At 41.4% G+C, this 25,552-nt stretch overlaps 1 protein-coding gene across 1 annotated transcript in view; it reads left to right on the top strand.

The window, feature by feature from the left end:
* Arhgef26 (Rho guanine nucleotide exchange factor 26) overlaps positions 1-25,552 on the top strand; it is a 107,791-nt gene that overhangs the window by 7,541 nt on the left and 74,698 nt on the right. The window contains exons 4-5 of the mRNA XM_041659226.1: positions 19,100-19,156; positions 22,044-22,204. Of these exons, the coding sequence (XP_041515160.1) occupies positions 19,100-19,156; positions 22,044-22,204 (218 nt within the window). The remainder of the gene's footprint in view (positions 1-19,099; positions 19,157-22,043; positions 22,205-25,552) is intronic.

Raw genomic sequence — 25,552 nt, 5'->3', positions numbered from 1 at the left:
TTTACTCTAATAAAATGATCTGATGATATGCGTGTATCAGAACAGATACCTGGAAAATGTAGCTCTTAACAACTGTCGTTCAGTTCCCATTCATTTGTTGATATGGACCATTTGGTAAAGGATATGGGAGAATTTTTTTGTTTTAGTTTTTTGCGTTTTCACTTGTGACAGCCACTGTACTTGCTGTAAGCCTTAGTCCTGGGGATGGCTTTTGAACTCTCAGCAGAAATGTGACTTCTGTGTCACCATTTGATCCAGCATAACTTCAACACTAAAACTAAGGCTGCCATGTTCGTGACCTCCCGGCATCTGGCTTTCATTGCAGTGAACAAACACAGATGCAGTTAAGTCAGGCTGGATGTCCTTCAGTATAGCTTTGCCTATGAGCTTGTATTTTCACTTGGCCGGGAGGAAACATGCTGATGTACCTTTAACTTAGAGTGTGGCGTCTTTGATTTGAGTGTTCCCAGGAAGCTCACGTGTATTTATGGAGTTCTTTGGCTGTTGCATGGTCAGACGTTTGCCACCTCCATAGATGCTTATATATGTGAGTCTGCATGTTCCTTGCAGCTTTTCTATTTCCCTTTCATTAACATTTTACTTTATCATATTATAAAGTGCTGTTGACATACAGAAAAGTTAAAAAAAAAACCAAGCAGACAGTCATAAGGGTAGTAGATCTCCATGTAGTCACTAATTATAAACAATGAATATTAATATTTTAACCCGTATTTCCAAGTCTCTGCTTTTGAGGCAATCCAGTTCAACGCCCCTATTTTCCTGTGTTCTTGTCTTTTCTCCCCTGAGAAATGACTATCCTGAGGGTCTTTGCCTTTTCCATATGGTTTTCCTTTTTCTAAAATACTATTTAATATCCAGTCTCTGTGTTTAGCCCAGACTGTCCTCAGTTTATCTTGTCATAGTCTTCTGAGTGCTGGTATTAGCTGGGGTGGGAACTCTATCTAGTACAAAGGTGGAACCAGTTCTGGAGCTTGGCAGAGTTGATCCTGTAATCCTACAAGGCAGTTACTAGCACGTGTTAATAAATGGACACGTTTTAGTCGGGACCACAAGTAGAGGAGGCTTCGTGAAGAAGTAACACTGTCAGGGTAAGTAGTCATGGTCACTCCTTATCTGTCTGCCCTCATGTCCTGATGCTTTCTTAGACAGCATTGAAGGCAGTTCTTAGAAGACTTCTGTTACTGAGACTGGTCTTGGTATCATCTTGCCACGCTTAACTTTTATTGGGTTAGCGGTGTCGCCCCCACGTAAAGTCCCTGCATGTATCACTTTTACCCAAACTCTTCCTTGAGTGTGGCCTTGATCCCTGAAAGAGAACAAGACAAGCAGTTTTCCAGTAGTTGGCACGTCTCAATTTGGCACGCATCTAACTTTTCACTTAAGAGGGCTCTGCGTGGGCGCACATGCGCGCTGGCCACTGTTGAATGTTTAGTTTTGAAAAAGCTCTTATCTGTATGGCAAACACCTGCCTGCCTTCTAGCATGATGCAATTTTCTTATCTGTTGACTGTACGGAGCATGCAGTATGCCAAAGTCTCTTTTGATGTGCAGCAATTTGCAGTAATTTATGAGTTATATAACCTCTGTAGGCCTTCGTTCTGTAGTGTAATTTATCTGCGTGTTTTTAAGCATATGACTCTTTTGGTTTTATTGGCTACTGCCAGGAAGGGAAGCGCTCAGCCGCACAGGTGCAGGCAGTTTTAACACAGGGATGGGACAGTTTTAACTGCGGTGTTATGAGCATTTAGGGATAAAGGAGAGGCAGACCCGTGTAAGAGAGATTAGTTAGCTACTCCCTCGTTGGAATGAGCATTTCGATTGCACAGATTTCAAGTGAACTGGTGGTTTATGCGTTTATCGATGTTATCTCAGTCCACAGGTTTCCTATGTAGAAGTAGAATTATGTTGTAGACCAGAAAGTGGCCGCATTCATTCATTTCCAAGGGTGGGGCAGGCTCAGAGCTCATCCACTTAACTGTTGCTGTCAGTGCCTCCCTTCAGGATTGTACTGCATCTCAGTACCCAGGGTTTAGTTGTTTAAATTGGAAGATTTTGAGATCTTGAAGTTGCTTGGCCTCAAGAGATCGGTATCTGGAACTGTGCCCAGAGGCAGGGAACCTGCCTCACACAGGTGAATGGCTCAGTGACTCACCAACATTGAAGGCAGGAACCCGAGCCAGCAGTTCTTGGGTCTCTGGGAAAAGCTGTGGGTTTAAAGGGAAATATTGATTGTGTTAGTCAGGGGTAGAACACTGGGTACTTGTGACGCTGGGTGCCAGGTGTACTGCCAGTTGAGCCCTGGGTGGAAAGCGAGCTCTGGTTTCCTCCAAAGTTTTGTCATTACTAGGATCTCAGGAGTGTCACTCTTTTCTGCATGGACTTTTGCTTTTCATCGTTAATTCTCACCCCAGGCGCATGCTGGGCACATTTAGAAAGTGGCCTGTGAAACCCGTGTTTGTTCAGTTACATTCAGTGACAGCACCAGAGCAACCCTTGCCAGCCATGCCCTGACCCCATTGCGATGGGGTGTGTTTGTATAATTTCTCTTACCTTGAAGTGCCAGGTACCTTTGAGCAGGGTGTTCAGGCTCCCAGGGCAGAAGCTGGAACACGCCGGCATTCTTTCCACACCTAATATAGTCATCCACTCGTGGGCTCTGCTGTGTTTGCTGGCATGCGGCTTTATCAGCCATCAGTTCAGATGTTTCTTCCCTGTGCTTAAAGAATTCAAGCTCTCCAGTCAGGCATTGTTTTTTTACATTTTCATCAGAGTGCTTTGGCTAATGCTATGATGTGGAATCCAGAATTAGGATCTTATACTCTCTGCTTCTGCATGTGGGTAGTAACCTTTGGAAGGTTTTTTGGAACGTGCAGAAATGAGGAAGGGAAACCGGGACATTCACAAGAATAATTTTGTTTAGGCTAAAGATAAAGCGCATCTTTTGAGTTTTAGCAGTATAATCTAATGGGACTTATTCTTCTAGGATTTAGACTAGATGTATCACAGAAGATACTGTTTTTGCTTAAAACCAGAGATGAACAAATATAAAAGCCATGAATAGCATTCCCTTTTGGAGAAATACTTAACACATTTAAAAGCCAAAGAAAACGTTCATTCTGGTCTTTAAATTTTAGCACTTGCCCACATTGTTGCTTAAAATAGTAGCTTCTGCAGGCCAATATGTTTTCGTTAATAGTTTTGTAAGACAGCAACCTCATAAAGTTTTTTTTTAACCTTTGATAGCAATTGATGTTGTCTACAATATCTTTTGAGCTTAATTTTCTACTAAGCTCATTTATCTAGTACCCACAATCATGGACCCATGCCTTTCCGTACCTTAGGGCACATGGAGGTCAGAGTACACTTGGGGTTGGTTTTCTCAGGTCCCAGGGTTTGAAATGAGGTCAGCAAGTCTCTTCTGAGCTCTTGCCTGTCATTTATGTTTAAAGTATAGACATTAACCATCCTTCATGTTTGACTTTTTTACCCCTTGTCGTTATATGGTCATCTGGAGTACTAGTGCACATGTCCGGGATGGATAATAGGACTTCTAGGCATGGTCTTAGCATGTCGCTGTCATTATGTTGAAGTGATCTCTTAGAATTTTTGAAAATTAATTTTAACTTACATAAGCAATATGTAACGTGGTCCCTATGCAGAACACAATCCAAATATTTTTCTAATCCCAGTTTTCTTTCCTTCCCCACAGATAAGTTGTTCTAAGTTTACTAACACTTTCTGAAATCTACATACATATTTAAGAAAAATAGGTTATATATGCTCACATAAATAATTAGTTTATAAGATAACATTTGCATTTTCTGAATCGTGAGTCTTACAAACATTTGAGGTCTGTAAGTGAAATGATTGCTGTAACTGCTTCACTGTTCTGTAGGATTTATCTATAATACTTTACTGGCATGTGCTCATTATATGTAAAGCTGGATTTTTATATAGATATTTTCTATGCAGTATATTATTTATTTTGACTTTATTTCCTCCAAACTTCCCTTTTATCTCACTTGTGTTAGTCTTCTTTCTTCTCCCAGCCTTCCTTCTGTTATATCGTATATGTATATATTGTGTTTATATGTAATCGTTTTACATGTCTCTATATAAAATCTAGGGTTCACTAATGAATAAACATGATATTTGTCTTTCTGAGTCTAACTTACTTTGCTTTATATAATGATTTGAAGTTGCATGTTTAGTAAGTTATGTAATTTCCTTATTCTTTATGACTGAATAAAACATTGTGTCCATACAACCTTTTACATTTGCTTGTATATGCATTCTCTTTATCTAGTCATCTGTTGATGAACCCATAGACTGACCCCGTTACTTATGTATTGGGAACAGAGTTACAATGAACAGAATTGGGACAGTATCTCTCGCATATTGACTTAGAGTTCTTTGGATATATCTGGAATTGATTTAGCTGCATCATATTTTCAGTTTTATGTGGGTCCGACATATTGGTTTCCATAGCACCCGTCTAACTTACATTCCTATTGTCTCTGTTTCCTTTTCTCCCAACTCTCACCAGCGCGTGTTTTCTTGTCATAATTTCAGTTTGCGTTCTTTGGTGGATACAGATGTGGAGCGTACTTTAATATGTTTACTGATTTCTTGCTTTGCATCTTGTGAGAATTATCTGTTTGAGAGCTAAATGAGCTAACTGCCTTAGCTCATTTATTGATTGGGTTGTCGGGTTTTAGTTTGATAATTAGATTGTGTGTGTGTGTGTGGTCCTTTATATACTTTAGATAGTAGCCTATCCGATGTACTGTGTGTATCTGTGTGTTAGACAATATTCTATTCAATGTACTGTGTGTGTGTGTTAGATACTAGTCTCTCCGATGTACTATGTGTATTTGTGTATGTGTGTGTGTGTGTGTGTGTGTGTGAGAGAGAGAGAGAGAGAGAGAGAGAGAGAGAGAGAGACGTTAGTCTATCCGATGTACTGTGTGTATCTCTGTGTGTGTTAGACAGAATTCTATTCAATGTACTGTGTGTGTGTGTGTTAGACAGAAGTCTATCCAATGTACTGTGTGTGTGTGTGTTAGGCAGTAGTCTATATCTGATGTACTGTGTGTGTGTTACACAGTAGTCTATATCTGATGTACTGTGTGTGTGTTAGACAGTAGTCTATATCTGATGTACTGTGTGTGTGTGTTAGACAGTAGTCTGTATCTGATGTACTGTGTGTGTGTGTTAGACAGTAGTCTATATCTGATGTACTGTGTGTGTGTGTTAGACAGTAGTCTATATCTGATGTACTGTGTGTGTGTGTTAGACAGTAGTCTATATCTGATGTACTGTGTGTGTGTGTTAGACAGTAGTCTATATCTGATGTACTGTGTGTGTGTTAGTAGTCTATCGATGTACTGTGTGTGTGTTAGACAGTAGTCTATATCTGATGTACTGTGTGTGTGTTAGTAGTCTATATCTGATGTACTGTGTGTGTGTGTTAGTAGTCTATATCTGATGTACTGTGTGTGTGTTAGACAGTAGTCTATATCTGATGTACTGTGTGTGTGTTAGTAGTCTATATCTGATGTACTGTGTGTGTGTTAGACAGTAGTCTATATCTGATGTACTGTGTGTGTGTTAGTAGTCTATATCTGATGTATAGCAAAGAAAGACTTTCTCCCACGTTATAGTCTGTCACTTCACTCAGTTGTTTTCCTTTGATATATAGAAGCTTTTTTTTTTTTTTTGGTTTTTCGAGACAGGGTTTCGCTGTAGCTTTGGAGCCTGTCCTGGAACTAGCTCTTGTAGACCAGGCTGGCCTCGAACTCACAGAGATCCGCCTGCCTCTGCCTCCCGAGTGCTGGGATTAAAGGCGTGCGCCACCACCGCCCGGCTATAGAAGCTTTTTGATTTTATGAAATTCCGTCTGTCAATTTTTATAGTTACTTCCAAGTTATTAGAGTTCTTTCCCAAAAGTCTGTGTCTACACCCTGGATTTTGAAGTGTTTGTCTCGATCAGTTTCAGTTTTAGACTTAGGTCTTAGGTGCATTTTGAATTACTTGAGTTGTTCAGGATGTGAGAATGAGATCTAGTTTTATTCTTCTGCATGTTTCCCCAGCACCATGGACTTCATCAAAAGTCAGGTGTTGTTGTTGTGTGGGTTTATTTCGGGCCCTTTCCATTCTGCTCTGCCCCCTCCTCCACTCCACTCCACTCCACTTCATTTCGTGTGTGTGTGTGTGTGTGTGTGTGTGTGTGTGTGTGTTTATGTCGGTGCCATGCTGTTTTCTTCCTGTGGCTTTGCAGTATAAATTGAAATCAGCTTTTGTGATAATTCCAGCAGTATTATTTTTGCTCAGGATTGCTTACCTATTGGAATCTTTTGTGCTTTCATGTGCATTTTAGGAAAGATTTTTTTTCCTTTTTCTATTTCTGTGAAGAATGGCACTGGAATTTTGATGAGAATTACATTGGCTCTGTATATTACTTTGGGTAGTATAGCCCTTTTCTTTGTATTTATTTGGCTGAGCCAAGAGTGTAGAATGTCTTCCATTTTCAGGCAAAGAAAAATTTCAATTTCCTTTTCCTTTGTGTTTAAAATTTTTCATTGGCGTGGTCTTTACCTTTTGGTTGGGTTTATTCATCTGTACTTTTGAAGCTATCATGAAAGGGATTATAGTCCTGATTTATTTCTCAAAATCTTTATTACTAGCTTATAAAAAGTCTCTGATTTTCTATGTTGATGTTGTGTGCTGCTACTTTTAAAAATGGTTTGTCATTTCTCAGGGTTTTCTGATGGAGTCCTTAGGGTCTTTTATGCAAAGGATCAAATTGTCTACAAAGAATAATTTAACTGTTTGCTTTTCTCTTTGTATTCTTTTTATTTCTTGTGATATTGCTTAAGCCTAGACTTAAGAGAGCTATAGTGAATACAAATGGAGAGAGTTTAGTGAAAAAAAAATACAGCTCATTCCTGAGTTTAGTGAAAATAAAACATTGTTTTCCCCCATGTCTTACAATGTTGGGTGTAGATCCTTGCATAGAGGCTTCATTCTGTTGGTTGGGTTCTTCCTATTGATCGTTTCTTTTGGAATTTGATCATAATGAAATCCTGGACTTTATCAAAGCTCTTTCCTGCATCCGTTGAAGTGATGCTTACCCTGGCATTTTTTACTGTAAAATGTAAACTACCTATGTTTGGGCATCTTCTGCCATATTCAGTAATCTTCCTTTTGGAGGATTGTCCATGCTTTGAGGGAAAAAAAAGTTGTGGATCATTTTCTATTTAGAAAAACACACACATATATGTTTAATATTTACTTATGCTTTTTTCAGTTTTCAGTATTTATTTATTTGGTCTCCAAATGCTAGGAGTGTTTTACTGTGCCTCTTTCTATATTGTAAACCATTTGAATGTTGTTTAAAATATCTCCAAAGGGTATCTTTGTGCCAGAGAGATGACTCAGTGGGTAAAGGCCCTCTCTTGGCAACATGAATTTGATCCTACATAGAACCTACATGGTGGGAGGAAAGAACTGACCTCCACAGATGCCCTGTGATATAGGCATGTACATGCACATGCACGTATGCTCTCTCTCTCTCACACACACACACGCACACACACATAATAAAACATTTCGAGTTTTACTCTGGGGCAGGAGTTAGAGCTCAGTGGTAGAAATCTTTGCTGAACCTGAATGAGACTCTGGATTCAATATCTGTGACCAAAAACTAACTTGTCATGTTGAAGTTTATGTATCCATCTTGTGAAAAATGCAGAGAAGTAGAGGACTAAAATTATTCTGTTTGGAGATGGTTTGTTATGGGCTGAGTGGTAGATATACCAAATATTCACATTACTGTTTTTTTTCTAAGATAAAACTAGGATGTGGAAAGGCTGTGTGTGTGTGTGTGTGTGTGTGTGTGTGTGTGCGCGCGCGCGCGCGCGCGCATGCACCTTAGGAAAGTAGAGATTATTGTCCCAAGAAAGTGGGAAGAGATGAGCATAGGTTATTTAATTTTGATAGTATAAGCACCTAAAACCAGCTCCTGGGAGTCAGATAAAGAGGATATTATTTCACTGAGTAAAAATCCAGTGAAAGAGACTGTTGGATGACAGCTTCATTTATCAAGTCTTTATCAAGGACTGGCTTTCTGCAAGTCCCTATGCTGAGCAGTGAGCTAGATCAAGAATCACTTGCTTTGATGTCTTTGCCAATACCATGAAGCAGACACCAAATGTCAAGCATTCTCATAAATGAATGCAAAATTCCCACTTTGGTCAAGATATGAGGGATGTGTCATCATGCCATGAGATCCCATGTGAAGGAACATCTGTCTGGGGATCCCATGTGGAGGAACGTCTGTCTGGGGATCCCCTGTGGATCGTATGTGGAAGAACATCTGTCTGGGGATTCCATGTGGAGGAACATCTGTCTGGCACATCAGTATGGTCAGTAGTTCAACTACAGATAAATTAATCATTATGTTGATGATCCATAGAAGGTCCCAAGCTTTCATGCCAGCAGTTATAGGACTGCTACTCGTGTGGAGACTCGGATCCATGAGTCTCTGTATCTGTAATCTCACTATTGCCCTCTGAGCACATAACCACACGCCTCTGAACGGCGCTTCCAAATGTATGGTTTCTTGTCATCCAAAGCAGCCACTGCTGTTTTGAAGTCACTTCTCTCCTCTTTCCTTGTCCTGATGTTTTATGTCAACTTGACACTGGCTAGAGTTATCTGATAGGAGGGAACCTCAACTTAAAATGCTTCCATAAGATCTGGTTGTAAGCATTTTCTTAACTTGATTGGAGATTGTGGATGGTGCCATACCTGGGCTGGTGGTCCTGAGTTCTATAAGAAAGCAAGCTGAGCAACCCACAGGACCCCTCCAAGGCCTCTTCATCAAATCCTGCCCCTAGGTTCCTGCCCTGTTTGAGTTCCTGTCCTGACTTCCTTCAGTGATGGACTACAGTGTGGAAGTGTAAGCCAAATAAACCCTTTCTCCCCAAACTTGCTTTTGGTCATGGTGCTTCATCGCAGCAATAGAAATCCTAATGAAGATACTCCTCTTTCTTCTCTCCTCTATTCTTTCTTCTTGCTCTCTCTCATCTATCCTCCCCGCTGCCCAGAAGCTGTGTCTGTGGTCTAGCTTTTCTTATAGGGTCCATAGGAATATTATTGCAACTATGGTCTGTATCAGTGTAGTATAATGACAAATTGATTGTACTCTGTGTATGTATGTGTGTGTTTGCATGTGTGTGTGTATGTGTGCACGCACACACATTTAAGTAATAAAGTTACTATATTCACTACAAGGTTGTAATGTCTGGGGAAAATGCTAGTATCTCATGACGCGGTTTGCTTGTATTCTGCAGCACTGTAATAAATGGTACAGATAGAACAGTCCTGAAAACAGCCTGTACTCTAGGGACTTGGAGTATCGTTTAGAAGATGATCTATGAAAGGCCTAAGTGATGTTTGCAAAATATGTAACAAATGTGGACGTGAGTGACATAGAAAACGTAGAGAATAGGAAAGATTTGGAGAGTTCTGTTCACGGGTTGTCGCCGGTCAAACAGGCCAGAGAAGCAGAAAAGCTAGAATAGAGGTGATACTTGTATAAAGTATGTCATAAAGTTTGGTACATAGGCCAGTGAGAGAAGCGAGTCAGAATTTTGTGTCTCTGCCTCGGGTCTCTGTACGATGAGCTAGCTACTTTTCATCTTGAAAAAAACTACTGTATGTTTTGTACGCCTAATAGAAAGCTTTGAGTTTTATCACCCACTTTTTTCTGAAGTACACTGTGCTCAAGTTAAATTTATTGCAAACCCAGGAAAGTAACCTTGGTGTGAGGTAACTCGTTGTTTTGCATTTTGCCATTCTTACCCAACTGCCACTTTACTAAAAAGCCAGTACAATAGCAGCTAAGATGCTGGCACGGCCTGTGCAAGCGGCTGCTCTTTCTTCTGTTGACCCGTCTTCCTCGGTCCCTCCTGACTCAGGCCTTCGCTATGTGTCATGGCCTCCTTCTCAGGTATGCTGACTCCAGCCTGATCCTCCTCCTTATCTCTGCAACTCCCAGCTCTGTCTGTCACCACTCATTTTCAACACAGCCTCATTAGCCTTGCTTGTTTGGGACCTGATTCAAGTCTTGTTGCCTTCCTTTATCGTAGTGTCTTCATTTCTTCAAGCTGCTGATGGCCATTCCTCCTTTCCCTGGCTTTCCTTTTACAGGGAAATATGTTACCACTGACATCCTTAAACACTTCTGTTTTCATGTGTTACTTGTTTTATTTCTCTTTCTTTGGATGGAAGATATTAAAACAGATTCTAGTTTTTGTTATTGAAAGTGATCCTTTCATTTCATTGTCAAGACATAGTTATTATAGGAGTCTCAAGAATTACTAGGAGACAAAAGGAAATTGAAATTAATTGATATCTCTCCTTGTCTGATTACTGCTGAAAATTGTTTCATAACTTCGTTGATCTCTAAAAAATGTGTATATACATTTTTATATGTATATACATGTGTATATGTGTATATATAATTGAAGAGCGGGAGGAGCGATGATATGAACAAAGGGGTCAAGACCATGATGGGGAAACTCACTACAGAATCAGTTGACCTGAGCTAGTGGGACCTCATTGACTCTGGACTGACAGCTGTGGAACCTGCGTAGGCCTGAACTAGTCCCCCAGAATGCATGTGACAATGGTGTGGCTTGGGCAGTATGTGGGGCCACTGGCGGTAGGACCAGGATCTAACCCTGATGCATGAACTGACTTTGTGGAGCCCAAGGTCTGTATGGAGAGAGACTTGCTCAGCCTAGGCATGGGGGAACAGGGGCAGCACGTGTGTGTGTGTGTGTGTGTGTGTGTGTGTGTGTGTGAGAGAGAGAGAGAGAGAGAGAGAGAGAGAGAGAGAGAGAGAGAGAGCTTGGTCCTCTCTAAGGACCAAGAGGTGGGGAGGCCACCTCTCTCTCTGAGAAGCGTATGGGGGGTGGTGGGAAGAAGTTGGGGGCCGGAGGAGAGGAGGAAGAACTGGGATTGATATGTAATAATAGTAATAGTAATAATAATAATAATAATAATAATAATAATAATTTTTTTAAAAATGTGGATATAGAGGGATTGGACAGATTGCTCAGTGGTTAAAAACATATATTGTTCTTGTAGAGGACTGAAGTTGTTTCTAGTATACACATTGAGTGCCTTAACAACTGCCTGTGATTCTTGTTCCTGGAGATCGGGAACTCTGCTTTGGTCTCCGTAAGTGCCTGTGCTCATGTGTATATGCCCCTACAAATACACATTCTTAAAAGTAAAAGAATTCTTTAAAATATTTTTTAAGAATATGTCTAGAGAGATAGATATTTTCTTTTAAACATAAATTCAATAACGTAAAAGTAGCTTTGCCACCTGTTATTTTTTATTTTAACAATATCTGTGTTGGTGCACTTGCAGTAATAAAATGCATGTTTCTGTTTTCATTTAGCACTGCCTCAGATGAATTTTACTATTATCAAGCTTTCTTCTTAAAGCCCATATACTATTTCATTAAGCAAGTCGAAATTTAGTTCCTTTAACTAATTTCCTACGGTTTGCCATTAGTCTCTAATTATTTGTTTAAAAGTTTAATATTAACATCTTTAAAATAATGTAAAAATATTTATTTTTAAAATTTTTTTTTCGAGACAGGGTTTCTCTGTGGTTTTGGAGCCTGTCCTGGAACTAGCTCTTGTAGACCAGGCTGGTCTCGAACTCACAGAGATCGGCCTGCCTCTGCCTCCCGAGTGCTGGGATTAAAGGCGTGCGCCACCACCGCCTGGCTATCTTTAAAATTTTATGGGCATGTTTTTTCTACCTGTATGTATGTGCTCCACATACATGCCTGGTGCATGTGGAATCAGAAGAGGGCTTTGGGTTTCCTGGAACCGGACTTGCAGATGGTTGTGAATCACTGCATGGGTGCTGGGAATGGAAGGTAACTCTTTAGCAAGAACAGCAAGTGCTCCTAGTGCTGAGCTCTCCCTCCTGCCTATAAAGTTGTTTTGTGTTTAATTGCAGACCCAATGCAAATGCACTTCCTTGCAGCTGCCATCTTCGCTTGCAGTCCCAACTATTCAACCGCAAATTGCTGTTCCCCCTCTGCTCATCATTATTTTAGTAAATAGTCCTCATTTTGAAATTACTCCTCTTTGTTAAATGTTATAGAATTTCCCTTTTCCAACCTCATGTGCTTTCTTCTATGTCTCCAGCTTCCATGTGTTAGCTAACCTCATATTCTTTTCTGATTTCTGATGTATACATAAAAAGCACACCTCACACTTATTTGGGGAAAGAAAATGAATACATTTGGGATCAAATTCCGAAGCAAACTGTTGGGAAGGGATGTAGGTTACACAGAACAGTAAATAAAGGAGAGGAGTTTGTTTAGTGGGAGGAATGTCAGGCCCCATGTTCAGTTAGGAGGCCCTACTGACAGCTCAGCTCCTGTTGCAGCTGACGCCGGGTATCTAATGACTTAGGGTTTCTGGGGCATTGGCGGGGAGGACCTGGACAGGGGGAGCTGCCAATCATGACTCAGACCTCAATAAAGAAATCTGAGGGGCCCAGGACAGGTAACAAACATGAGGACCTGAGTTATATCCTATTTTAAAAGACTTGGGATGGGAGCATGTGCTTTAATGCCGGTATTGGGGATGCCAAGGTAGAATTCCTACGTCTTGATGGCTGGTGAGCCTACCCTGACCCGTAAGCTTCAAGCCAATGAGAGACTGTTTCAGAAACAGGTGGTTGGCTCCCGAGGAACAACAGCTAAGTTTAACCCACTGGCTTCTACACATACACTCACAAACATGCACCCATAAATGACAACAGACCCAAACTCACTCACAAAGAAGTTTTAGAAGTCAATGTGTTGTGCTGCAGTGGCTGAGAGCTCAGGCTGTGGGGTGGGCAGGCAGGGAAGCTTAGATTTGAAAGGCAAACATTTCTATGCCTAGTTTTTAACTGGTGAACTAGGGATAATAGTATTTACCTTGCATGGGTGTGGGTTTAAGATGCGTGAACTGTGCCTGGTGCATACTAAACATTTGATATGTTGGTAATAACCAAGAACTTATTACCAACCAAGAATTATGAACCAAGAATCAGGAGTTGGCTAAACATGGGGAACTACTGGTTAGTGAGAGCTGGCTACCAAGGAAGGAATGCATGCTCATCTCTTACATCTCAAGAATTAATTAATATAGTTGTCTTGTGCATTCAATTACCTATCTGTTTGCTTGGATTTTCAACCTCAGATCTATACTGAAATAAGTTAAGTTCATTTGGGAATCTTGACCAGTGTATGACTGCAAAATCTCAATCCCCAACCTGTGTTGTCTGGCTTTCCATCGTTGTAACAGTTCTGACCCTCCCTGCTTGAAAAGGCATGCTTACTGTTGAGGGCTAAGGTCTTTAGCGAGGGTGACAGAGTTGAGCTTAACAACAGAAGACAGGAGAGGGCATTGGTCTTCTGAACAAGAGAATCAAGAAGTCATTGGCGTGCTATTTGATATTTTTTTGATATATTTTTAACTAAAAATATGTAAGACTTTACTGGCTCTTTCTCTTCTTCCCTTCAGTTCCTGCCTTGCTTGTTTCTATCCCTCCAGATAGCATCCTCTCTGCTGAGTCACAGTTCACCAGGAGAGTGACACTGTCTCCATCTTGACCTTATGTGTCTGTTCTTAGATATGTAGGACTTGGATACTTTGAAAAAGAGATGTCCCATGGTGCCTTGTAGCTTCTTTAGTTTGATGTCTCAGGATCCTTCTCTGTAGACAAAGTGGAAATGGAGAATGCCTATGGAGTCTAAGAAGAGGGCATTGTTTCTGGACACTGTCAGCTATGCCATTGTCGCAAGCTGTTGCCATTGCCATGTTGTCTTTGCTCTGAGAGACCTCTAGCTCATTTATAGTTGAGGGGTGACTTCAGTCGTGATGGGCTGAAAGGATCCGGGAATGACTGTGTCCTATAGTATCTCTCTCTATATATATATTAGCCCCTTTCTACGTGGGCTCTTGAGAAGGGCACTCATGAGTAGACGGTGGCTGCTGGAGATGAGCAAGCAGTTTATTTTCAGCAATTGAGTAAACGTTACCACGTTTAAATGGCTTAGCTCAAATAGGAATCCAGTATAAATTTCTTTGTGAAACCAGTGTGGTTTTAAATTATAAACATGCAGTTTATTTCAAATTGCCGACATTGGTCCATTTACATGGGTCCCCTCATTCTGTCCTCCCTGAGTGGTGGAGAAATAAGAGCCTTACATCTTAGGGGAGCAAAAATATGTCTTTGCACTAGAGGAAATGTTGGTCTACTGGGCTAAGTACTGGTGCTCTTGGTCTCAGCTCTGCACAGAGAGGATCTCGGGCAGGTTCAGTGTAAAGGGACTTTCTTAGAGATCGTGACTGATAATTCTGTCCCGGGTCATAAGATAATAAAGCCTATGGATTTCCGGACAGCTCTCTGCAATGTGAAGATTTGATGAGGGGCTGCTTTCTGACTCAGTTCCTGTTTGGGGCACCTTTGCTGGGTGTCAGGGGTAAGGGGTCTGTCTCCCTCTGGCCTGTTTTTAAAGGCGCTAGTCCCAGTTATGAGGGCCCCACCTGTATGATCTTATTACCTTTTAGGAGACTCTACCAGCTGATATCATTGACTTGGGGGATAGGGTTTTAGAATGTGAATTTAGAGGAAGACCCAATTTCAGACTTCAGGGAGGAAATTGGCAGGAATTAACATTTGGGTGTTTCCTTTGAGGTATTTACCTTTTAGAGATTTGGTAAACTCTGTTTTAGGGGGGAACTAGAGAATTCCAAGTCCAAGTAAGTGCTCTTTAGTAAGTTAAGCAAATTGTTAACTTAGCATTTAGATATTCAAAATATATAGATCGCAAAGACCAAAGAAGAATTTTCGATTACAACAGCAAATACATAATTTACGATTGTAAAAATTAGACATACTGACTTTAGTTCTTAAGGTTTTATGAAGACACTTTGAAAATTCTACTTATTGATGATAAGTCAATCTAATTAAGCAACAAAGTTCACACGCAGTTACTTTGGCCATCTGTGTGCTTCCATTCGTACCCAGCTGGGGCTTGGATATGATGTATACGAGGAGGCCATGCGTGAGTCTTGCCAGAAGGCTCTGGAGTGGACTGGGAATTTGTTCAGCATCTAGGGAGTGTGAATGTTTGGCTTATGGAAGCAAGAAAGAAGAAACTACCCCAAGGCTAAACCCCATTCTCCAGCAGTAGTGTCAATAAAGTCAATAAAGTGGGCACTGTGATTCTCATGTTGAAAAAAAAGCGATTAAAAAATAGGAATAAAAAGAATGCTGAACAGTTTAGGTCCTTTGACTTTAGATGGCAAATTGGGATTCATATGTCTCGGTAGCTACTATGTTGTTTTCCTTTTCCATACATCAAAACAAGGAACACACATGCGGACATGGAATAAACTTGACCATTAGATTCTCTGAGCAAAAGCTTGCAAACTTCAGAAAGTATGAATCATTTAAAACTGCACAGTTTATTGTTTTAAAATTAGAAAAGAAAAAGAAAAAAGCCCTGGTCCTTCTAGTCATTTCAGCTTGAGTTTAACTGACAAGATCACCGTTTCTGATTTGGAATATCTACTTTAAAAGGACCCTCTCAAAGCATTCTGTATACATTCTTTTTTCTTCTTTTTCCTTTCCGTTGCGCTAAGTCTCCTTCTCTTTCTGCCATCCCTCTTGCGTTATGCTTCTGTGCTCTCCGCGCCTTCTGTTTTCTCTGGCTTCTGCCACTCTTTCCGGGTGGCTCTGCAGATCACTCTCTCCTTGGTCTTCTCTCCACACTCCTCCTTTTTCTCAGCTTATCTGCCCTGCTCACGACCTTGCGCTTCCAGATGTCTGCTGGACACCTTAGCTGCTGCTAAATTTAGAGTTGAATGTAGAAGTACCCCCAGGTAGACAAAAGGATTCTTCTGGCATCCTGTCCATGGTGTGAGTGTCTGGTACGAGGAGGACAGGCCCTGTGACCCTGAGCCGCGAGGGGCAACTTTGTCATAACTCACCAGAATGAACTTTCAGCCTCCCCAAATGTGCTCCGATTCAGCTTCCTTAATCATAATTCAAGAACACTTCCTGGAGCCTTTGTTTGGCACTCCATTTGTCTGGGACGCCGCTGGTTTTTAATGCATGACTTGGTAAAAGGAATATTTTGTCGTTCATTGCATTAATATTACAGAGGAGTGGTAATTCTTTGCACTGATCATTCAACCTCTTCAAAATACTTACTTTTCCTCCTCAGTAGGGTGACTGTGTTAGCTGTTCTGCTCTTCCCTGGAGAGGATGAAGTACTCTTCATCTCCCAGAAATACCAGCTGTCGTCTCTGTGGGTCTCTTAGCAAGGTATTTAATTTTCCTCCAAGGCAGAATTTGAGATCTAAAGTCCACTTGGAGAGAGAAGCCAGCAGTGGGGAAAGGCTTGCTGGTGACCTCACCTGCAGGGATTGTGGGCCCTGTGCCTTCCTGCACATCCGTCCGCCAGGATTTTGTCAGGCAGGAAATCCTGTGAAGTTCCTGCCCAGGCTCACCAAATGGAGCTCTGAAGGGCTTCATTCTTCTGGCCGGTCTCCTGCCTTATTAAAACACGTACGGAAGCCTTTTTTTACCCATGAGTTCTTGCTGGCAGGTTGACCTCAGGTCACGATGGTGGATAAAGATAAGAGCGTTCCACCACGGGCATGGTCCAGAAAACACATGGAAACTGTGTTGCAGAGCTGGCATGCAAAGGAGTCTTGGTGATGATAGCCCCGCCCTGAAAACGGGGCGCCTTTCATAGAGAGCAGAGGCTTACTATAAATCATCAAAGGTTGCAGTTGGACGGACGTAGACCCAGTCTTGGCCTTCCTCCTGGTAGCCGTGTTCTTTTGGATCTTAAGCCTCAGCTGCCACCATCTGTGAACACCATTCATTTCCCAGAATTTTTTATGAGAATCCAATGGGAAAATACATTAAATGCTCAACACAGTTCCTAGCATGTAATAAGAGTGTTAAATGATTATTGCTATTGATTTAGGATCACTCTCTATTCTCCTGCTCTCTAAAAATTGTTATAAAAAGCAAACTGAGGACAACAGAATGTCTGCAGTTTCCACAACAGTGCTGTGTAGAGAGAATTATGCTCTGCTCCCCTGGCCTTCACGATAGGGTATGTGTTCCTCCCTTGCGACCTCATGAAGAGCACGTGATGATGGCCAGGAATGCTTTGACAGTTTCATCTTCTAGACCCTCAGCTTCTGAGTATGTTTCTAAACGTACCTCGTCTCCATTGCCCTTTCAGAGTTACTTTCTTGCCCTTTTTATATACAGAGGTTCTCTTACCCATCTCAAATCTTTCCATGGCATTTTTGTTCTGAGGCGTGAAACTAGGACCCCCAATGACGGAGTAAGTTCGAAATATTGGTTTTAGTGGAATCTTCTTTGTTAAAGGCATCGTGAATCTCCCTCTGAATGAGAGTTATCTTCGCAAAGAAATATTTTACCTTTTCTGTTTAATGAATTAAAATTGTCGGTCATTGTCGGATAAGTGGTACACTCCTTTAATCCCAGCACTCAGGAGGCAGAGGCAGATGGATTTTCGTGAGTTTGAGGCCAGCCTGGTCTCCATAGTAAGTTCCAGGACAGCCAGAGCTACATAGTGAGACACTGTCTTGAAAAACAAAAACAAAAAACAAACAACTTCCCCTCAATTGTTAGTAATTGTGAGGCCTTGATCGTAGGTTGTTCATGACATCTGTGGGGATTACACTTTTCAGGAGAATTTCTTTATACTTGGGACTCACTAGAGGGATTGCTAGGGACTAAAGGGAATTTTAGAAAATTAAACTTGAAAAATATCTCTGATTTCAAAGTACTCTAACGATGGTTAATAAGGGGACCCAGGCACTTAGATTTTTAGATTACATTATGAAATTTTCGTGGGAAATTGACATGAGACTATGGTGTCGAGAAGAGAACAATGTGAACTGTCCAGCTGCTGAGGAAATTTGTTTACATGGAAGATAGAGGATAGCAAATGACTACAATCTTCTTGTTTCTTTGGGTGCATTTGGAATTTTGAAGATGTAACAAATATCAGACATGTTCTTTTAGGTTTTTAAGCTTATGATGAAAAATGTTAGGTGTCGGTTTCATAATGAGCCTAGAGAATCAGCCCTTACTGTTTGGGGAAATTAAGATAACCCAAGGTTTAAAGACAGTCCAGCTTCCTTGCTGTAGATTTCTCCCCTCGAAGAAGCTCAGGCTCCTCTCTTGCAGCTCTGTCCGTCATGCTCAGGGGTGCCTGTTCCTCTTCATGATGACCTTCTGTTAAGTGAGTCCGGGACCGAACATCAGGAATTTCTTTCCTGTGCCGACAGAAGTGTCAGGAATGCTAGCAGAAAACCAGAACCCTGCTTCTTGGAGTTTGTGGGCCTCCTTTGTTCTTGGGTTTAGAAACTGGATTTTGAGGGGAGCTACAGCAGTCACACAGGGTGGTGGTTGAGATGAGTCTTTCAGCCACTGAAACGATGACACCACAGTGTTATATCTAGTACACTGCTCGTGCCCATGCGGACTGGAGACACTGCTGCTTCTCACAGAACAGGCACATTGACATCTTTGCTCATCAGGTTGAAACTGCTGAGACCTCTGGTGATGGGCAGAGTTGGGGGAGCTTTTCCTGGATTGGAGCTCTCTGAAGAACGCAGACAGTGGTTAAGTGATGGAATGAGTTCTGGGTGAAAACTTGAACCATTAACGCTCAGAGCCGTCAATCATTTCCTTTGATTTCTGATTTCTTTTTGACTTGGAGGTAACTGGATATTCTGGAAAGAGGTACAACTAGAGGCTAAAGCAAAAACCTGAACTGATGGCATTGTAGCACGCGCTTGCGTGTGTGTGTGTGTGTGTGTGTGTGTGTGTATGTGTATTTACAATGAACTTTTATAATCCCACATTGGATATAATTTCTCTTCATTCATTTGAAGCCAGTGCAATAAACTCTCCTTTGCCTCCTCTTCTAGGTGAAGAGAAATGGGTTATCTCACGCAGTGAGCCAGGAGGAAAGAAAGAGACAAGAGGTATGTTCCCAGCTCTGAGTGATACAGGGCGGCACGCACACCTTTGCCTGCATCTCCTCTGTGTGCTTGGTCCGTGTTTAGAAACAGGTTTGCTTTCTTTCTATGAACACAGCAGGTTTTGTCCTTGAATAAAGTGTTACACACCTTAGCCCCCAGAACAGAGAAAGTAGTATAATTGTCTTAACATTGTTTGCATTTAAACAATGAAGCCCTTGGAAGAAATATGTTGAAGTACAGAAGGTCGATCCTGGAGTTGAAAAAGCCAAACTCAAAATCTAGTACTTTGTTAGTCGCTACACAGTATACGCTGATGGTGTAGGGCACACTGCATGGGGTAACTGGGGAAAGGATATAGGACCTATGGACTGCCTTTGCAAATGTTCTTCTGTACGTTAGCATGTGCACCAAAAAATGAAGACTCCATAATGAAAAGGCAGATAATAGGACTTTATAACTTGAAATTTAAACCAGTACAGTTTAAAAATTTGGTTCCTTGTTGTTGTTGTTTTGCTTTGTTTTGTTTTTTCTTTTTTCAAGACAGGATTGTTTCATGCATTAAATGTTAGCCTGCTCACTTTCTGCACTCAGCATGTTCAGGGGTTTGTCTGTGATGCTACACATTCCTTCTGATCATTGTTTAAGCCTCCATGTGGTGCTCCATTCTCCGAATGCCTACCTCAGGTTTTTGTTGTTGTTGTTGTTTGAGACAGGGTTTCTCTGTAGCTTTGGAGCCTGGCCTGGAACTAGCTCTTGTAGAGCAGGCTGGCCTCGAACTCACAGAGATCCGCCTGCCTCTGCCCCCCGAGTGCTGGGATTAAAGGTGTGTGCCACTACTGCCCGACACCTACTTCAGTTTTACTAAAGGTTAACAGAGGCTAGAGCTTTTGTTAATCTGCTTATTATGGAATTGTGGTGATATTTCATTTGTATTTTAATAAAGATCAGAGAGTAAAACAGCCCCACTGGTCAGTCTTAGAGACCAGGTAGTGGTGACACACACCTTTAATCCCAGTAGCCACACTAGTTTGCCATTGAGACCAGGCGGTGCACGCCTTTAATCCCAGCCCTAGAGATTATTATAAAATGGGAGGAGACAGCTCTCAGGCTCAGTCCCATTCTGAGAGTCCTGGAGGCAAAATCACCATTTCTGACTGAGGTCGAGGTCAGGGTCAGTGGCTGGCTGCTTTGCTTTTCTGGTCTTCAGGTTGAACCCTAATATCTGTCTGAGTTTTTATGAATCGTACTTCATGGAATAAATGATGTTTCTTTCTCTTCATTGACAAATTCAAGAATTTCTCCATAGTCTTAAGTCTATTAAAACAATCTATCTTTTAGATTGGATTTTGACTATTTTTATTGTAATTCTAAAAATCTTTATTGAGGTTTCTCATACAAATATCATGGTAGCTTTAGTCTCGTGGTCTAACTTCTTTTTCTTCCTCGGGCATTCCCTTCATTGCTCTTTGGTACTGAATGTCTCTTTAGTGATGTATTCAGTCATTACTATCTTAAACTTTTCCTTCCTTCCCTTTGCTTGTGATCTCTTCTGCATAATCCAGTGTGTCTTTTGTCTGTCTTTGCATTTTGGGTGTGATTGCAGAAGCCTTTGCTGGTGAAAATATCGGAAGTCATTCCAAGGCACAAAATCCATCAGCCACCTGTTACCTATTCTTTTTGCTCAGCAATGGAGAGTTTTCTTGAGTTTGTTTTCTATTTCTTAGGGACAGCTGTGTTGATTGCATGGACTTACTTGTACAAGTTGCAGGCTAACTTTTACTGGTTTTACTCTTTATTTTTTAAATAGGTATGTCAGTTAACTGGTTGGAGCTTCGCTGAGGCCAGACCAGAATCTTTAAGGTGAAGGCCTCCAAAACCCTACATTTAAAAAATAAATAAATATTTAAGAAATAAATAAAAGAGGCAGTGAACACTGTTAGCCCTGAACAAGTTAGCTCTGCTAACGTGATATACAAGATGTAGCCCAGCCCAGCCATGAGCAGCTGGGAATGCACCTGCCTGTGTCTGTCCTCCCTTCCAGCCTTCATCCTCTGTGCAGGGTCTTGAAAGAGATCAGGCCTAAAGGTCAAGGTACCCAGGCCTGTAAGAATGTTTACACCGCCCCCACCCCACACTGAGAAATTCTCCTAGCATTCCGGTTCATAGAGAATCTAAGTCTGACTTTGTTGAAGAAGTAGATGATTTCTTTACACAGGGTGTTGGTGTCTCTGTGGCTGTGGCCTGGGATTACATCATTCATAGTTATCAGAAGCCTCCGTGTTTGTGACCAAGGGTCTCTGCCGAGGGTGCTTTGTTCCTTCTTGAGACACGGATGAGAGTAGAGTGGGTGGCTTGTTGAGCAGATGGAATTACTTTCAATTGTATGAGTTATATAAAAGGATTCCTGTGGCTGCTAAGAACCTTCCAAGGGTAGGTGCGGTCATGCCACACGGTTTTTGCTGCTATGAACTGCAAATTAGTCGTATTAGAACACAGAGAGAAGGAACAAATACAAGAAGGGAGCAGGGGACTTCTTGTGAGATGGTGATCATAAATTCTTAGTGTCTCTCAAGCAGGGCGCTTTGAAAGCAGGGCTAGAGGAGGTGACCCCAAGGGTTAATTAGTGTCACAGTGAGATTTTATGGCATGCCCTACTTCCTTCCATAGATTGTACCCTGTGGCAAAGGCATGACCTCAGGATGCCATGGAAAGTCATCCTGGCTCTTTAGCTTTTCCTACGGAGAGGCGGTAACCAGTCTTCAGTTTGGGTACACATGCCTTCTCTAAGGATGATGTGTTTTCCATGTCATTCCTATAGAGAACAGTGAGAGCTGTATGGAATTCTTCAGTTACAATCATTAAGAAGGTGTTTATTTTTTCACATTGCCAGGCCATCTTTGAAGTCATATCCTCCGAGCACTCCTACTTACTCAGCCTGGAGATCTTGATTCGGATGTTTAAAGAATCTAAAGAGCTGAGCGATACGATGACGAAAACAGAGAGGCACCACCTCTTCTCCAACATCACAGACGTCTGCGAGGCCAGCAAAAAGTAAGCGCTCTTCAGTTTGCCTGGGGCCAGTCTGCCACAGCACTTATGAGGGACCTGAGGGACCCTTGTGTCCTCTGAGGAGCTGCTGGGGTTAGGAAGTCTCTCTCCACTCAGCTGGCCCCTGTCTTCACCCCATGAAGTCAGTTTTAGAATGGACTTTGAGCTGGTGATTTAGCATCTGTGCCTGCTCCTTGTCTCAGCAGGGAGCTAGCCCAGGCCTCTCCAGCCCTTCTCCTTCCCTGCAAATGCTCCTTTGTTTCTTCCATTTACAGGAGAAGGAACCCTTTCTGGGCTATGCTGTGTCACTTGTCTATTTTAGTAAGAAGAGAGAGAGTCTTCAGGCTTTCATTTTCTGTATGAAATAGTTGGGTAGCCTGTAACAGTGTTTCTATTGTTTTTAATTATTTCACATTGAGTTATGTCATGAGAAGTTGTTACATTTGTGTAATATATTTTCATACATTCAAAACTTAAATTTAACATTTTTACCAGTTTTGCTTTTTTCACTTAAATATTTCTAGGTATACACATATGATATTTGATGGATATTTGATGCGTCTCAGTGTTTGATAATGAAAAATATTTTCTTATATTACTACATTTTGGTTTATCATGCTCTCCTATTTTTTTATGTGTGTAGTGGTCTGTATGTAATAGGTTCATTTATTTTAAAATGCTGATGCCACAAAGGGTTATATGGTAAGAATTCCCTTTATATACTGCTTGTTGGCTGCCTGAAGAGCAGATAGAGCAAACATTTCTTCCTTATGTATCCTTCAAAGTACATTAAGATTTATGTAAGGAAATATACTTTTTCTCATTTTATTTAAATGGTAACACTCTGTGGGAAACCATTCTTCCCTGTAACCCTTTCATTTAAATTTTAGAAACCATTACAAGTCTGTAATTAAAAGTTTCTCCTTTTTAGATACCTAAAAGTGGATCTGATACCATTTACTGCCTTCCCTGTACACATGCAGGCAAAACACTCATATACACAAAATAGATAACTTTAAAATAAAACATTGAACAAAAGAACTAAGTGTAGAACTTCTCAGTTTGTATTACAAAAATAAAATCAGAAGTACCCTTATTGATCGTACTTCTTCTTGGTTTCCCTGGCAATGCGGTACTCTGATTTGGAGAGCTGCCCATGTTGTGTGACGTGTTATTATATTTCAACTGAGCCCCTTCTGCTTGATAACTCTGCATTTATATTACAACATTCCAGTGACGAGCATTTATTTGATTAAATTTGGAATGCCATTTCATAGATAGCCTTTTCAAAATGGCATGTGCTTAAAAGACTTGCCGGGCATCCACTTGAGGAACATCAGGAGTGACTCCTAAGATCTTAAACATGGCACTCGTGAAAGAGTCTCAAATAAATGTTCCTTACGGACAACAGACAGTGCTGGCGGAGCAGAGCGCTGCGGCTGCAGTAAAGCCAGGCTTGTCGCCGTGACTGTTCTATTATGGAATGAAAGAGGTAGCCGTCGGTGATAGCATATTTAGTGTAGATTGAGGTCAGAACACTGTTGACATCCAGGTTGACATCTGGTACCCTTGGTGGCACCTCAGGCTCCTCTGTTTGCTGTTTAAACACCAGCATTATTTGCCATGGATGGGCGCAAGAATAAAGACCATGCTGATTTCAAGTGTATCAATAGGCACCTGTCAGTAGTGTGTCCCTTCTATGTGACAAATCACTCATTTCAGTCACCCTTAGAGAGCCTTTTATACAGAGCGCCCTTATAGAGCCTCTGCTATGCTAAGGGCTACACCACAGTTTAGCCGGTGTTTGCCTTGTGGATGCTGCTATTGAAGAGTTAGCGGTGGCTGGTAGAACAACCCTAGCATGTGTGCGGAGGGACCCGGAAGCCTAACACATCTCTGGAAACAAAAATGTTTGGGTCACACTAGAGGTCATGGGCCATGGTGAGGTCAAAGGAGAGGAAGAGAGTAGATGGACGGCAAAGCTCACAAGGCTGGGTTTCTTCTGTTTGCTGAGGAATTTCACACTTAGTGATTGTATAGGGGACTAAGTTTTGGTGTTGGAAAGAATAGTGTCTAATCTATTGTAGAGAGAAACAACCAGTGGTGAGAGATTTGAGGTGGTTTTAGTAACATAGTCAACTGTGATGGCAACATGGTACACACAGACAAGGAAGAAGAACTCAAGATGTTTAGATTGTGAATCCTCATGGACTTGGTAGAATGAGGAAAGTATCATTGGCTTTCTAGTTTTCTGCCTGGCTGACTATGGATGGAGGTTCTGTGTATGTGGTTGACACTTAGTGAAGGAGATAAAGACTCCTATATAGGACCTATTAAACGTGGGAATGTGGCACATACAGAGAAGGTGTCTTAATTGAAAGAAGAAAACCTGTCTGGGCCTGGTGAGCCAAGCCTTAATCCCTGAAGTCAGGATGCAGAGGCAGGAAGATCTCTTGTGAGTTTGGTTTGAGGCCAGCCTGGTCTACATAGTGAGTGATTTCCAAGACAGCCAGAACTACATAGTGAGAGTCTGTCCCAAAGAAACAAAAGAAGAAAGAAAGAGAGAGAGAGAGAGGAAGGGATGGAGGGAGGAAGGAAGGAAGAAAGGAAGGAAGAAAGAAAGGAAGGAAACAACTTTAAAGTCTTGAATGGTAGTGCAGAATTGAGTCACACTCCTGTCACTATGGGTTTAAATAACTTATCAGTGTTTTAACAGTTTTTAAAGTGGTGATGATGAAACCTCCAAGGAAATGTATTTTTTTGGGGTAATCCTGTGACTTGACGTTAGTAGATGAGGTTTGGGTACAATTGATAATAGTCCTGGATAAATTTATAGCTGGGAAAAGAGAAGATGAGTGTCATCATTTTGACCCAGAAACATTTGAGAAGCCTGTGGCTAGCATAAGTGGCTAGGTAGTATAAGAACTACAATGTGGGTTCTGACCTTTGATCCTCTGGTCTTAGAGAATTTGTCACCTGATAGATAGCCTCTCTCTTGGTGCTTTGGCCTGGCAGCTGTCTAACTCAGGGTTAGAAGTCTCTATGGAGGGATAGCTAGGCTCCTGCTGACTCTGTATATGTTTTCTCCTAGAAAGGAATGCCATTCTGTTTTCATAAAATGACTAGAGAAAAGTCTGGAAAGTTGTGGTACCAGGATGGTTCTGGGCCAGCCTGTGGACGACCTTTGACTCCCAATCTTACAACTTAACTGGGTGAACATCTTGACTGTGTGTTTCAAGTTCATGAGATAACCTGACTCGTAGTCTTTTTCTCTTTTAAGGATCAATGATGTTCTAAAAGCCTGATTATGAAAACAGAAACATTTGCTATATATATTCTTCCATTTAAAAA

The sequence above is a fragment of the Microtus oregoni genome, unplaced genomic scaffold, assembly GCF_018167655.1.
Source record: "Microtus oregoni isolate MIOR12 unplaced genomic scaffold, Mior012 000010F_ref0000083, whole genome shotgun sequence".
NCBI classification, from domain to species: domain Eukaryota; kingdom Metazoa; phylum Chordata; class Mammalia; order Rodentia; family Cricetidae; genus Microtus; species Microtus oregoni.
The sequence above is the reverse complement of the archived record's forward strand: the minus strand, read 5'-3'. Positions and strand labels throughout refer to the sequence as shown.